The following is a 15,782-nucleotide window of genomic DNA, read 5'->3' on the forward strand; positions in this document are numbered from 1 at the left end:
TAGAACAAGATATTTTTAGTGGTAACGAAACGAACTGAAAGGGACACGCGGAGCACAGAAGAGAACGAAGGAAAGACAGATAAACAAAAATAATAATAAAAAAAAGAGAAACACAGGGGACACTCTTTGCTTTGTCAGACTTTCAGGCGATCAAGATTCGACTCACATCAGTTAATGCGAAAAACGAAATAACAAACGGATAAGAGATTGTTGTGTGTGTGCAGGTGCTGAATAATAGGCAGCTCTCTAGAGATGAATTAAATTGAAAGGTAAAATTTATAAAACTATCATTTAAAAGCAAAACATTCCTATCCGTTTTCAATACAGTTGCTAGTTGTAGCAAATCATAGTAAAACAGAATTAATCAAACGAAACGAAACGAAATGTGAAAATAAAAACGGGGGACGCCACAGTTGATTCAGAACACACTGCAGCAGCACTTGGTTTTTAAGTCTAATACTGATTCGATTGAGATTACTTATTATTGCGTCTAATGTCTATTCCTTGTCGATTAATCGGAACCCTAAGCCATGATCAACCAGCAAGTGTAGTTGAAGATGCAAATGTGAAAAGCTTTCTGCTTATTCTAAAGTGACAAAACAGTACCAAAGCTTGCAGATGATGTTTGATTTTTGACGGAATGATGATAAAGCTACTCCGAGAGATAAAAAAAAGCTCATCTCAACTAATAGACAGAAGAAGAAACACGTTAGTATTTTTGTGTGTTCTGTATGTTTGGTTTTCTGTGGAATGCTTTATTTCGCTATTGATTTAAGCAGAAACCGATATTGTTGTAATATAATGTCGTTTTTTTTCAAGATTAGTGCACCCGACAGATCAACCAGACAGTTTTGGAAATTTTGTTTAAAAACATCGTTTAGAAACGTACGTTAAAAAAAAATAACCACATGAACATAGAGAGTTTATTCAAAAACAAATCCTGTATTTTGATTGGTTTGGTTGCGAATAAGAATGTTGGACCATGTGTGTAGTTTTGAATGTGAATCTTGATAACTTCGAGACATAATTCATTGCTCTATAGCCAAGAGTCTGACTCTTAGGGCAGAATATATACCATAGACATAAAATATGAGCTGATTTTGTTATTAAAAATGATTATTATGACTCGTGATAAAGGACCGGTGCTATAAGCGAAAACTACGAATCTGATTCTATTTTTTCATATGTAAAATCAGATCTAAAAAAAGAAACAGCTTAACCCCGAACCAGACTCGTGGTGAAAACGAGAAGCAAGTCTAACGAGTCTGATTCCTGGTAGACAATTGTCTGATGAAATAAAAAAAGGTTATACTCGTGTTTAGGAATTTGTTATACTAAAAAAACACGAGACTTGTCAGACTCGTGCGGTAGGTATCTCGCTACGAGTAAAGTTAAAGAATTCGTAATATTACCGAAAACAGCGAATCTGATTCGTGACAAAGAAGCAATGCCACGAAAGAAAACTACGAGTTTGACTCGTGAAAATACCAAAACACTACACTCAGGCGAATTCTTATTATAATTTTCATAAGATGCGTCTAACGAACCGCTTCTAGAGTGTAAAATTGTTTTTCATAAGAGTCTTATGAAATTCTTTAAATTTTCATACGAAGTTCTTTAGAAAAATAGAAGAAATGGCATTTTGAAAAAGCAATGAACACATTCATTCAACAAGTCATCTATTTCATCGTCGTCCGAAGCACTAACCAGTTGTAAAGTTACTACTTTTCCTTTCCTTAACTTTTCAATGTCTATGGGATTTTGATGTTCTAAATGGTATGGTTGAGTCGAAATTTAATTTAAATGAAAGTTGAAAACACTTGTAAACTCAAAAGGTACATTTTATTATTTGTTTACTTTCAAAATTGGCCACCGTCATAAACGCGAAGTCGAAGGGCCGAGGAGGCAATAAAACATTTCAGGGAACGGCTGTTGAAGGGCTGTTGATTGTCATCATGAGATTTTTTTAAACAAATTCAACAAAAAATAAAATGAAATAAAAAATATTCTTGAATTATTTTACTTTAGGCGACATTTCCTTTTCACAAAAAAATATCTTATAAAAAAAACAACCCCTCATTGAAATCGGTATTCATTTTTTGAGCTCGTTTCCAGAAAATCTTCTAAATTTCATTATTTTTTTTCTTATGGCGCCACTTCATAAAGAATCTTATGACATACATAATAGGATTTTTTTAAGTGTATGAATGTCATTCGTGGGTAAAGTTTGTTTTCTGATTATCGAATGCTATATTTTTTATCTGATTCGGAATGTTAAAAAGGATCAATAGCATTTGCCTAGTAATCCCAAGTCTGATTTGTAAAACAAGTTTTCTGAGCGAACATAACTAGACTGAACTGTAGTATGGAATGCATATTAAGAGCGTCTTACTTTTGGTCAATAGTTTGTACCATAAGCAAAAACCACGAGTCTGACTCGTGATGAAGAAACACTTCCATAAACTAAAACAACGAATCCAAATCAAAGACAAGGTTCATTTGTAATTCCTGTTTTAAATGTAAGTTACCTAACCTGGTTATTTTTTTTTCAAATTTTTAGAAACGCCATTCGAGCCTGGCTCGTTGTAAAACAAGAAGTGAATATAACGAGTATATAACTCGTAGACCGAAATTTATAATATAAGCAAAAATCACCAGTCTAACTAGGGTTAAAGTATTTGTGCCATCGTCGGAACTACGAGTCTGACTCGTGATAAAGAAACAAAAAAAAACATAACACGAGTCTTACAGTTTTTGACCCACAACCACGAGCCTAACTCGTTGTTTAAAAAAAATTTACATAACTGGTTAGATTCGTGGAACAGATTTTGTACCATACGCTAAAACAACGAGATAAAAAATTAAAAGGATAAAAAATTGTAACCTAGGCAAACTACTAGGTGATGTTAATTTCTGGTTCTAATTTTTCATGTCAAGCCAGATAGGAAATGTAGACTTTTAAATCCTGAAAATGAGAAACAGCTTGCCTTATAACCACGATTCTGACTCGAAAAAATGAGGGTTATTGGCAAACATTACGATTCTAGCTCGTGATAGTTTTTTTTCTGGGATTTTCTAGGCGTGTGATAGAGAATTTCTGACAAACTTTTAAATCAAACTTAAACTAAAGCATCGTGTCATCGAACACGAAAAACAAAAAAAATACGAGCTTTCTGATAACAACAGCATATTCCATCCGAAGGACAGACAATTTCCTGTTCCTGTTCCGTTAACTCGGTCCAAATTGAGAAAGAGAAAAACAACAACAGCGCGCGTGCATAAACTTTTTCGTTCCGCTCGTCGACTTTTGTACATCATGCCAAAACGAACGATTCTTGGTTGAAGTTATCCCTCCATTATGTCTGTCTGTCAATCTGTCTGTTGGTCTGTAGGGTGCGACTTTTTTTTGTGAGTATCAATTTCAACTATTCTTCTAATGATTAAAAAATTATCTGTAAGTGTAGTGTGTGTGTTCTTCAATTTTTAAGGTTACTTTAAACTTTGAGTTAGAACTCATTCGGAAACGAAAACCGGAAGTTGCTCAATTTTGCTGTGCTTTGCTTTGGTCAAAACGTTTTTAGTGTGCTTAGTTTTTTTTGGCTAAAATATGTGCTCGCTCAGTCCAATCGGTAGTTTTGGCGCAAGTATGTAGGTAAATGTTTGTAGATCAGGAGATTTTAGCACTTCGTTTGTCCTAAGCACTTTTTTGTGGCTCTTACTCTAATTCGTTGGTGCTCGGTCGTCGCACTAGGTAAAGACATTCGCTCTAGCATTAACTGAAATGAGTCGAAGCGAATCACACTTGTTGACTTCTCCGTGGAATTTCATATTATTTTGGGGTTTAAGTTTTTTTTTTCTATGTTTGGCAAAACTGTGTGTTCGTGTCTGTTGGTTTGACTAAGCTCAGAGAGTATAGTTACTGTTTGTTTCAGGAGGGTTAGACTATTGAGTTCCGGATGTACTCCGGAAGGATGTTGGCCAGTAGTAGCATCGGCGGTGTGGTTTGCGGTAAGTGTGTCGACTGACTAGCTGTTGTTTGCTTTACTATTCGCTTATCGCTAAGCTGAAGCCAAAAGCACCTACCTTCTGCCATGGATGACTCTTGATTTGCGGAAACTTGAATTCCGTGTAGTTCGGGTTCATCTCCTTGATCTGTTCCCGAGTTGGCGTGCCGAGGACTTTGATGATTTCCACCAGCTGATCGACGCCGGAATCGCCAGGGAAGATTGGCTGACCGAGAAGCAGTTCCGCTAGTACGCATCCCGCGCTCCAGACATCTAGAAGTGAGATGGACGATTGTCAGTTAAATTTCAATAATCCGACGTTGAAAATTACGAACCGATTTTCGTGGTATAGTTTATGGCACCAAATATCAACTCCGGTGCCCGGTAGTATCGCGAACAGATGTACGATACGTTTGGTTCACCATGCAACAACTGTTTGGCGCTGCCGAAATCGCACAGCTTCAGTACGGCCGTCTCCGGATCCAGCAGCAGGTTCTGGGGTTTGATATCACGATGGCAGATACCGAGCGAATGGATGTAAGCGAGACTTCTAAACAGCTGGTACATATAAAGCTGGAAAAGAAGAAAACGAAGATGAGAAAAGTTAAAAAAAGTAGGGGAAAAAGTTCTAGTTCAGGATCAAATTCAATTGAATTTCAGTTCTGGTCCGTTTCTATTCAGTTTTTCCATTTTCAGTTCAGTTTCAGTTTCAGTTTCAGTTCAGTTTCAGTTCAGTTTCAGTTGAGTTTCGATCAGTTTCAGTTGAGTTTCAGTTTCAGTTCAGTTTCAGTACAGTTTCAGTTCAGTTTCAGTTCAGTTTCAGTTCAGTTTCAGTTCAGTTTCAGTTCAGTTTCAGTTCAGTTTCAGTTCAGTTTCAGTTCAGTTTCAGTTCAGTTTCAGTTCAGTTTCAGTTCAGTTGCAGTTCAGTTTCAGTTCAGTTTCAGTTCAGTTTCAGTTCAGTTCATTTTCAGTTCAGTTTCAGTTTAGTTTCAGTTTAGTTTCAGTTCAGTTTCAGTTCAGTTTCAGTTCAGTTTCAGTTCAGTTTCAATTCAGTTTCAGTTCAGTTTCACTCCAGTTTCACTTCAGTTTCAGTTCAGTTTCAGTTCAGTTTCAGTTCAGTTTCAGTTCAGTTTCAGTTCAGTTTCAGTTCAGTTTCAGTTCAGTTTCAGTTCAGTTTCAGTTCAGTTTCAGTTCAGTTTCAGTTCAGTTTCAGTTCAGTTTCAGTTCAGTTTCAGTTCAGTTTCAGTTCAGTTTCAGTTCAGTTTCAGTTCAATTTCAGTTCAGTTTCAGTTCAGTTTCAGTTCAGTTTCAGTTCAGTTTCAGTTCAGTTTCAGTTCAGTTTCAGTTCAGTTCATTTTCAGTTCAGTTTCAGTTTAGTTTCAGTTTAGTTTCAGCTCAGTTTCAGTTCAGTTTCAGTTCAGTTTCAGTTCAGTTTCAATTCAGTTTCAGTTCAGTTTCACTCCAGTTTCACTTCAGTTTCAGTTCAGTTTCAGTTCAGTTTCAGTTCAGTTTCAGTTCAGTTTCAGTTCAGTTTCAGTTCAGTTTCAGTTCAGTTTCAGTTCAGTTTCAGTTCAGTTTCAGTTCAGTTTCAGTTCAGTTTCAGTTCAGTTTCAGTTCAGTTTCAGTTCAGTTTCAGTTCAGTTTCAGTTCAGTTTCAGTTCAGTTTCAGTTCAGTTTCAGTTCAGTTTCAGTTCAGTTTCAGTTCAGTTTCAGTTCAGTTTCAGTTCAGTTTCAGTTCAGTTTCAGTTCAGTTTCAGTTCAGTTTTAATTCAGTTTCAGTTCAGTTTCAGTTCAGATTCAGTTCAGTCTCAGTTCAGTTTCAGTTCAGTTTTAGTTCAGTCTCAGTTCAGTCTCAGTTCAGTTTCAGTTCAGTTTCAGTTCAGTTTCAGTTCAGTTTTAGTTCAGTTTCAGTTCAGTTTCAGTTCAGTTTCAGTTCAGTTTCAGTTCAGTCTCAGTTCAGTTTCAGTTCAGTTTCAGTTCAGTTTCTATTTAGTTTCGTTTCTCAGTTTCAGTTCTCAGTTTCAGTTCTCAGTTTTCTCAGTTTCAGTTCTCAGTTTCCTCAGTTCATTCCTCAGTTACTTCTAAGCTCAGTTCTCAGTTCAGTATTAAGTTGAGTTTTCAGTTGAGTTCTAAATATTTTTTTTAGTTCATTTTTCAGTACAGTTCTAAATTCTATTTTTAGTTTTGTTCAAGTCCAGATGTCAGTTCCTTTCTCCGTTCAGTCAGTTTTCAGTTTAGTTGGCAATTTTTTTTAGTACTGTTCAGTTCTTAGTTAAGTTCTCAATTCAGTTTTGAGTTAAGTTCTCAAATGAGTTCTCAGTTGAGTTCATAGTTCAGTTTTTAGTCCTGTTTTCAGTTCATTTCTCAGTTCTATGTTCAGTTACAGTCGAGTTTCATTTGTTTTTTTTTAGTTTTTAATCTTTTTTATAGTTATTAATTTTATAAATGGCAATACTTACTCTGATAAAATTGATTGGTATCGTTTGTTTATTTTTAGCATAATAACGAGCCACTTTGTAAACTGTTTCTGGAATATATTCGAGCACCAGATTGAGATAAACTTCGTCTTTCTGCAAAGAAACCGGGAATCAAAAGAAAGAAAGAAAAGAAAAAAAGATATTTAGAATTTTTAAAACATAATTCTGATCAGGTTTTCTTCAGCAATTTGATGGAATTCTTTAGCAATAATAGTTAGAGGGTGATACTTTTATTTCAATCAAATTTCTTAGAGTTAATCAAACGAAAAATCTAAATCGTTTTTTCACTTGTCATTCCTAAAATCATTAGTAGAGAACAAATGTATAAAACTACACATCATATTAGCAATAACATAAACAAGTTTCAGGATTTCAAAATATCGATCTGGGAGCTGTCGCTGATTTCCCGTTTAATTTTATTTATTTTTATTGAAAACTCTAGCATCAATCTCAAAATTTAATAAACTATTTCACAAACTACTCGTCGTTTCCAATCAAAACCAAATCTTTTAATTAAGCATTTGAGGGGTAGAAACTTTGATAAATTTCAAATCTCTTAAAATGGAGGGTACAAATGAAAGCGTGATGATATTTTTTTGAAAATGTTTTGCCAAGTATGGACATTGCCAAAAAAAAAAAACAAACAAGCGGTTCGATTTGCGTTTATTTTACTTTTGGTTTTATGTTTTATATATTTTAAGGCTACCTGAGACTGTAACGCTCCGGCAAATATTCCCAAGTCGAAGGGAAAATCTTCCCGCTGGATTCAGTTAGTTTATTGATAGTGTTTTTTTTTTATAATATTTTATTTAGAATATGACGCGAAAAAGAAAGTGTTATAAAGTTTAAAATGAAAAGAAAATACGAAAACGAAATTAAAACATTGAAAAAATTGTTTTAAATATTAATAAAAAAAAGTAAAGAAAACTAAATTAAGAACTAACTAAATATTTGAAAGAATTAATGAGAAAAATCACACCACGCCCCTTCAAAAGAAAAGTTTTATCAAACTCTTGAAATTCTTATATGAAAATCAAAAAAAAAAAAATCCGTGAGCTGTAAAATGATACGTGCAGTAATCATTCAGCCAAATTGACAATAATCTTGTGTCTGGTAATTTAAAATTTTATCTCAATGAAGCTCGGAAAACAACAAGCGTAGTGTGACTTATTGTTTTATTTGGAAAGTGTTCCAAGCGACGATCATTATTCTAATTACTTCTAACAATTTAAACGGACATCTCCCGGGGCAAATCAACAGCAACTCGTTTCTGCAATAAATTTAGCAGAGCAAATTCGAAAGGCAGCTCCTTGTGCGCTTGTCAACAACAACAGCACATTTTGCCTCAATTTAAATCATAGTCAAACGGACGTAAATGAACCGGTGAGATTCTGTAAGGCCTAGGCTTCATAGAAACAATCCTAAACGGAAGCATGCTACTCGAGTTAAGTTGTTGTCGTGTTTATCGCCGGCTTAATTCTGATTTCACCGCATCAAACACAACAAATTATGTAAGGAAGACGCTCTGATGGGAGCGTCGATCTGAGCTACGTAGCAGATAGTTTATCAACCGCATCGTCGTTTGCTTGGAGGCAATAAAACTGTTGTCGTTGTCATCTATCAAGGTAGTAAAATTTGCAAATAGCGCACAGAATTGAAAGTTAGGAAAGTAAACAAATTTAAGACAGTTCATAACAGCTGCCGGAAGAAAAATTCCAAGAAAATTTAGACACCCTCGAGGCAAATTTGAGTTTCAAGCAAACGACCTTTATCTTGTTTTCCGAAACTCGCAAATCTGTTTAAAGATCTTACAAATTAAGTACAAAGCTTCAAGCATTGCGAAAGCAAATCACTTACCTTTTCGCCGCTGGAGTAAAAGAAATATTTTAGTTTAACAATGTTACAGTGTTCTAGCCGTCGCATAATCTGTAGTTCTCGGTTCTGGAAATAGAATGAAAAGGAAGAAAGAAATGTCAGTATTAAGATGTTATCATAAATAAAATCAATAAATGACTTAAATTGGTTGAATCCGAAAAACCGTAATAAGGAGAATCCTTTTTTCGGTCCTTCAACTGGCTACTATAATAATCTTAGACGAAGAAAAACTCTTTAAGATTTGTTTAATCAAATGTCTCAAGGCTTTTTTTTAATAGACTGAAAGCAACTTTTCATCGCTTTTGAAGTTATTTTTATAGCCCGGTACCTTTTATTGCCACGAAACAGGTCAATGCATAGTTAATGACCTTTGGCAAAGGAACTAAATTGATAACAGTAAGGAGAGTATTTGAAAAAAAAAAAAATTCAACACTTAGTTTCGTGAATAACTTTTGAATGCATGGGTGAAGCAACCTAGTAATGTAATGTGTACGTGTACAAAATTTTGTGACAATCAGTCAAGTGGTTTTTGAGATACTGTCGAAAACTGAAGTTCATTGACAAAACTTTTTGAGTAAGACTGAGAAAAATCCAGAATAGTCCCAGAAGGAGGCCCAAAAACAGCTGGAAATCAACTATTCTACCAAAGTTTACATGGTAAATCGTTTAAGAAGCCCTCTAGGACCCAAGTGAAGATTATTGATTCCATGACTTGAGAGGTATGTGAGAGGTTTTTCCAAGCTAAACCCGAAAATATGAATAAAGGAAGTACAAAAGTAAAAATTTTCTGACTGATTCGTCTAGCTGACTTATACATAAGCCTGACTTCATACAAGGTAGGAAAACTGCTCACCGGTGAAATAAACAAAATACGGTGGTCAAATCATGCGCAAAATATTTGGACTCCTTGTGAGGAGATATTTCAATTTTTTTTTGTAATGGACGAACTTTTTAGGAGTCACAGGCAGGTTTCCAACCAGAAGCTTTTCGTTTAAAAGTCTCGCCTGTATTTTTTTCCGCAGATAAACAAGAAGAAAAAGTTGGAAAATTTAATGTATAGTACTTGAGGAGCCTGTGGAAACTGTAAATTACTCAGACTTTCATTACGATTGACACGATGAATGAGTAAAAATACAAAGAAGACTGCCTCCAAATGCGACCGTCTTCTCTTCAATTGCTCTCACAAAGTTCATACTCTGTTTAACCCTTCGTTTCATAAAGTTGCAAATTTGCAACAATTAATGCATGAAAAAATGGAAAAATCGTATTTTATTTTAATTTTTTTTCTTGATTTACTATTTATTTTCAACTGTTTAAAATGTTTTTTAAGGAAAAATAAAAGAATCATGAAACGAAGGGTTAAGTTTGATCTGGAATCGTGCTATTACGCAAAAACGGTGGTAGAGTGATAAAAAATCTATGTTGTTTTTGTGCCGAAGGAGGAGTATCGGCTAAATTTGTTATAACTTTGACTAAATTTAGAATTTGGGTTAATTTTGAAGATCAAGCTTCAGGAAACAGCAAACGTAATAAAAAAATAGACTTGATTTGAATAAAGGTTGTTCATAGTAGGCATTATAGATGACGCACGTGTTGCACAAAAATGAAAATCGAGAAATTTCGAGACGCTATCTCAAAAAACCACGAGATAGAATATCACAAAAATTTGCATCATATGCAAACATTACATTAACAGGTAGCTTTGCTGAAAATTTCATCAATATCCATCCATGCATTAAAAAGTTATTCAAAAAAGAAAGTGTTGCATTTTTTTTTCGAATTTATTTTTAAATAGATCTTGGATCCGATACCTGATAAACATACTCTTTGATTATATTCACGTAAAAGTTTTTTTCTAAAAACAGTTCTCAAATAATTAATTCATGATGGAAATGTATAATTCATACCGAGAATATTGATGACAATTTATTAAAGTATGTTGTACGAGAAATATTATTCTTCACTGGCAGTTTAGCAGGACTCCTTAAAGAAAATTCTCTAAAAATACACATTTGATTCTATTTTTCAAATTTATTTTATGGTGGCTCCAGAGAGTGCAAAATACGTGTTCCTTAAAAATTTAATCAAATGCTGTTTTTCAATTTCTTTTTTTTTAAGTTTTCCCATAACGAATTTCTGTTTGGAATGTGATAACTATTTCAGAAGAAGTTGATGACATTATTATCAGGTTGCTGGAGGAAAACTGATTACACCAGTCTTCAAATCGAAAAAAAAATACACCAAAACGGGACCGATTTATACAAATTTTAGTACACACTTAAGCGTCATTCGGTGGAGAAATTTGATTAGATCGGAAATATTTGAGAACACCATCGGATTTCTGAGGTCGATTTAGTGTTGATTGATGTCGTTATCGGTTTAGTCGTAAGTTAAAAATCCAATATCCAGGCAGTATCTATACTAGGATTGCTCGATTTTCAGGAAAAGATCGATTCCCAAGATCAATTCAGCTGAAGGGTTCCAGGATCTTTGCTGGATCGATTTTTTCGATTTTGTTAAAGATGGATGCTGTCTGAGGGCTGATTTTAGCTGAATAAAAAGCGCAAAACTACAAGAGATTATGAAATTAGGAATAAAAAAAAGTGTTTGAAATTTTAAATTAAATTGAATGTGAGTAAAATACTTTGGATCATGGGTGGCAAAGATTTTCATCAGAATCACCTTATTTTCAAGCTAGCAAACTCACAGGCAGAGCTATGATGCAAAAATTTCATGAAGAAATTCATTTTCTGCTGTTTGCTAGCTCCAAAATAGGGCTATTTTGGTGAAACTCTTGACCATACAAGTTTTAGATGCTTAATTAAAGGCTAAGTAAGTTTACAAGTGACTGTTCTATGAAACTAACGATTACTTGAGCATTCGAGAAAAATTCTGGTTTCCCTCAAGATTATAGGCAGGATAAAGGTCTTTTAAGTCGGTCTCCATTATATTAGTGGCATCCCCAATAATGAAAAGCTGTCTTTCAGATAGTAAGATGGTATCAAAAAATGGTAAAAAAAAAACTTCAAAACATCGAAAGTTCGGATCGAAAATAAACCAGTTTGTTGTCCATCTATTCTATCAGTAATAATGGTGGCTCCAGAGAGTGTCAGTTATGTTTTGAGTGTGTTATTTAATTTCCGATAATTTTTTGGTGGCTCCAGAGAGTGCAAGTTTGGTAATGTCTGTTTTATGAGTGGCGCGTTATATCGAGCGCATGAGACCTGTTAAAAATACCTGTAAGTATATTTCAGCGATTTAATAAGATTTTTCAGCAAAAACTGATAAATTGAGTTTCTTCTATAATATTTTATAAAGAAATATTCACTTATCGTTGTATCTTTGCTTGGCCAAACCTCATAGAAAATGCCTTAAAATAGCAAGGAAATAAAGAAAAAAAAGTAAAATTTTGATAACGCAGGGATATTTTAGGGAAACATTGTGGCAAACCTCAGAGTTCAAAACAAATTGGAAGTATTTTACAGGCTAGCAATTTTAGTACCTTGAATACACAAGAGGCGCACCTAAGCGACATTCCCTCAACTGAATTGGGCTTGATCTACAGTACCGTTCATAATTGTATAGAAATTGGAAGCAAGCGCACTGTCACTTCGACTTTGAAAATCCATAACTTTCTACTCTGATGATATTTTCTGATCAAATTTTTTGTGTTAGATAGATCAACTATCACACTATTATAACACAAAATTTGAGCTTTCTGGAGTTTGTGTGGCCTGAGAAACAGTAATTATACGAAAATCGGACTTTTTGGACTTTTCTCATTCAAACTGCAATATCTCTGAAACTACGCAAAATTTTTTTTTGAAATTTTGCACAGTGATTGTTGAATTATAAATCTAACATGTCTAAAGTTTTCGAAAAGTTCTATCGATGGGATCAAAAGTTACGCGAGGAGCAATATTTCTGGCATGTACCTTGAAATGCGATTTCTTTAGAATTTTAGACGAATGTTTCCATAGGAAAATCATATTCTCTGTTTAACAACCAGTAAATCTATTTCAACCGAAAAATCACAACAATATTGCGAGATTCTGATTTCAAAACACAAATGGATCATTTATTCCATTTTTTCTTTTCTTCATTGCTTTTGCCAGATATTTTTTGTCTGATTGGTGGAGGTAACGATATTGTTCGCATGAACCGTCCAAAATTCTATAGAAATCGCATTTCAAGGTTCATGCCTGAAATATTGCACCTCGCATAGCTTTTGATCTCATCGATAGAACTTTTCGAAAACTTCAGACATGCTTGCTTCATATTTCAACAATCACTGTGCAAAATTTCAATAAAAAATGTTACGTAGTTTCAGAGATATTGCAGTTTGAATAAGAAAAGTCCAAAAAGTCCGATTTTCGTAGAATTACTGTTTCTCAGGCCACACAAACTCCAGAAAGCTCAAATTTTGTGTTGTAGTAGTGTGATAGTTGATCTATCTAACGCAAAAAATTTGATCAAAAAATATCATCAGAGTAAAAAGTTATGAAAGTTCAAAGTCGAAGTGACAGTGCGCTTGCTTCCAATTTCTATACAATTATGAACGGTACTGTATCTTTTTTTATATTTCGCTCGAACTGCTATGTATAGTCCTTTTTTCAGTGGGTTTATTTATTTATTTGGATCCTAGGCTTTAGCCTTTTGTCTGAGTTAAAACTTAAATTAACACTCACTTCTCATTTTAATTTGTTGTAAAACATCTTCTAACACTAGTTTTAATTTGGTCTCTGGACATGCTCAAGTTGATTTCTTCGACATATGCGTTGTAAAGTGCCGTCATCCTATACATAGGTTCATTTCGCGCGTAATTCTGGATCCTATTTGTCAGCTGAAATGGCCTCACGCTGCGCAAACTGCTGCGTCCTTCGTTGGGCGATATCTGAGAAAGCATATACGGCGAATAATACCTTCCACTAGCTAAATCCTTCAGAAACAATACATCGATTGATTTTCTACGATTTTCGAGCGAATCTAATCCAACCAACATGCACATAGCACGGTAATCCGGCATTGTCTCTTGCCATCCAAGGTTTCTCAGTGCGTATTTGAGAAATTTCTTTTGGACTCTTTCTAATCTTTTAATGTGGACGTTGTAATACGGTTGCCAAACAATACTTGCGTACTCAATTATTGTACGAACTAAACCAACATAGATTTTCACGATAGTATATGGGTCATTCAACTCATGACAAATTCAAGCCTACCAACGCACTTTTTTAGGAGTGAGTTAGTTAAGCCGTCAGGACCGCTACCTTTAGCTTCGTCAAGCATGAAAATTTTCCTTCTGACGTCTGTTATCGATATTCCCAGCTCGGGAATAACATTCACCGGAAGCTCATACTCGAGATCTGTTCCAGTGGAATTCGAGCAGTATATGCTTTGAAAATATTTTGCGAATAGTTCCGAAGCTTCTTCTAAATTGTTTGCATTTTTAGAGCAGTACGAAACATTTTTCGGTATTAAATTAGACTTTCGTTTGGAGTTACAATACTTCCAGAATCGTTTCGGTTCAGTTTGAATATTTCGTTGAAGATTTTCAAAGTATAAACATCGCTGGGCTCTATGCAGGCTTTTAAATGCATTCACCGCAACTCGATATGCGGTTTTATCAGACTAGAGTTTTAGTTCTACGGTATCGATTATGTTTCCTTCGATTGTCCTTTAAGAGGCGTATTGTATCAGCGTCAAACCACTCCGGGTATCTGGGGCTGCCTGATTTGAATTTGATTATTCTACAATGGTTAAGCAATATGCCGTAAGTGACAGTGTAGAACAACAAAACATTAAAATCCAATGTTCAGTTCTGTCTGTTTCATCAATTCTGTCTGTCTGTTATGTTCTGTCTGTTATGTTCTGTCAGTTCTATTTATTTTATTTGTTCTGACTTCTCGATCTTCTTAATTTGTTCTATCTATTTTAGCTTTTCTATCTGTTTTTATATTCTTTTCATTCTGTGTGTTCTTTTTTTACTTTCCGTTTTTCATTATTTGCTTTTTCTGTTATTTTTGATAAACTAGTAACATATTTGCTACCTTTTCTATTTATTTTCATTCTAGTATTTTTCTATTTCAAATTTGTTATATGGTTATGAAAAAAGGGGTTTCAGAAATGATATCCGAATACTTCCCAACTTGATTTAAATAATACCTTAAGGCTGGCCAGAGATGTCAGCTGTAAAGGTGATTCATTCATCGCTTTAACACACAGCTCTCATCCTGAATCCGGTTACGCTTAGAATCAAAGTCTATTCCAAGCTATTTCTGCCTCAAAACATCACATAATTAGTTTATATTTAGGATGTCAATGCTTTCAATTCTCCCTGGAAACTTCTGATGAATTCTATGCGGTAGAAACCTGTCAAGCCCAACACTTCTACTCTTTCTTTGCCGGCTGCAGTCAAGTTCAGGGCAGTTCTTGCGACACAACGAAATGAAACTTTTGTCAAGAAATGAAACTTCTCGATCCAGGAAAACTTATCACTGGGGTGGTTCATCCTCTTTTAAATAATGAGGTGCTTTAATGACTTTTGGTGGAACGAAACTGTTGACACATTTTATTTTTCTGATTGATTGATGTGTTATTAATTAATTTGAATTTGGGTAGATTATAATCCAAAAGGCAATAATATACCTGACCAGTATTTTTTTTCAGTTTCTCATCTTAAGAGGTAACAACAACAGCTGAATGCTGCAGCAGTAACTTATCGTCTAACCGGGAAGCAGTGACTGTAAGTAAAGGCAAACTTTTTCCAGGAAATTAACTCCTTCACAGCCCCAACCCAATATTGTGTTGGGTAAAAGAAGGAGGAGTTTTTCCCGCACCCTACCGGCTATAAATTGTCCGGAGGAAAACAATTTGATTAGACCCGATTGAATTTTGAAATGGTGTTTTGTGTTGTGCAAGAGCAGCAGGTTGGATCTTTTTTCATTTCAATTTTTCTAGCCAACTTTTTTTACTTGATGGTCTGACGAAAGTTCTTAGCAGCCACTTTAAAAAGTTCGTAAACGAATCGATTTGCTGTTTGGTCTAGGCGGCACACAATTTGAAGGGATTATAATGTTGAACCGGTATTTTGCAGTTGGTCATATTCGGTACCAGATTTTTCCTATATTTTTAAAGTAACTTTTTCAAAACGAAGTTAGGAGTGGATGATTTCGGATTGGTGTTCAGAAAAAGAGACGCCTGAAAACGCTCATTTTCACGGAACTGCATCGTATATCAGTACATCACGGAGAAAAAAGACCACAGTTGTTCTAATTATTTCAGCTGGTTATACCAATCATCAAAGCGCAGTTGATTTTTTCGCATCCAACTATAAATATGATAGACTCAACTACAAACTGATGATTGACTTTACGCAATCAACTATGAATATGAGAGAGTCAAATGTAATGATATAATTGGTTCAGTT

At 34.6% G+C, this 15,782-nt stretch overlaps 1 protein-coding gene across 2 annotated transcripts in view; it reads right to left on the bottom strand.

The window, feature by feature from the left end:
- Nucleotides 1-3,988: 3,988 nt before the first annotated feature.
- LOC129759865 (glycogen synthase kinase-3-like) overlaps nucleotides 3,989-15,782 on the bottom strand; it is a 29,407-nt gene continuing 17,613 nt past the window's right edge. The window contains exons 3-7 of one of the 2 annotated variants that reach the window (XM_055757410.1): nucleotides 8,339-8,422; nucleotides 7,188-7,241; nucleotides 6,464-6,574; nucleotides 4,340-4,577; nucleotides 3,989-4,277 (exon numbers count right to left, since the gene is read on the bottom strand). In XM_055757410.1, the coding sequence (XP_055613385.1) occupies nucleotides 4,045-4,277; nucleotides 4,340-4,577; nucleotides 6,464-6,574; nucleotides 7,188-7,241; nucleotides 8,339-8,422 (720 nt within the window). In that variant the 3' untranslated portion in view covers nucleotides 3,989-4,044. The remainder of the gene's footprint in view (nucleotides 4,278-4,339; nucleotides 4,578-6,463; nucleotides 6,575-7,187; nucleotides 7,242-8,338; nucleotides 8,423-15,782) is intronic. The other variant, XM_055757411.1, reaches the window with a different exon arrangement.

This window comes from Uranotaenia lowii, unplaced genomic scaffold, assembly GCF_029784155.1.
Source record: "Uranotaenia lowii strain MFRU-FL unplaced genomic scaffold, ASM2978415v1 HiC_scaffold_296, whole genome shotgun sequence".
Lineage (NCBI taxonomy): Eukaryota > Metazoa > Arthropoda > Insecta > Diptera > Culicidae > Uranotaenia > Uranotaenia lowii.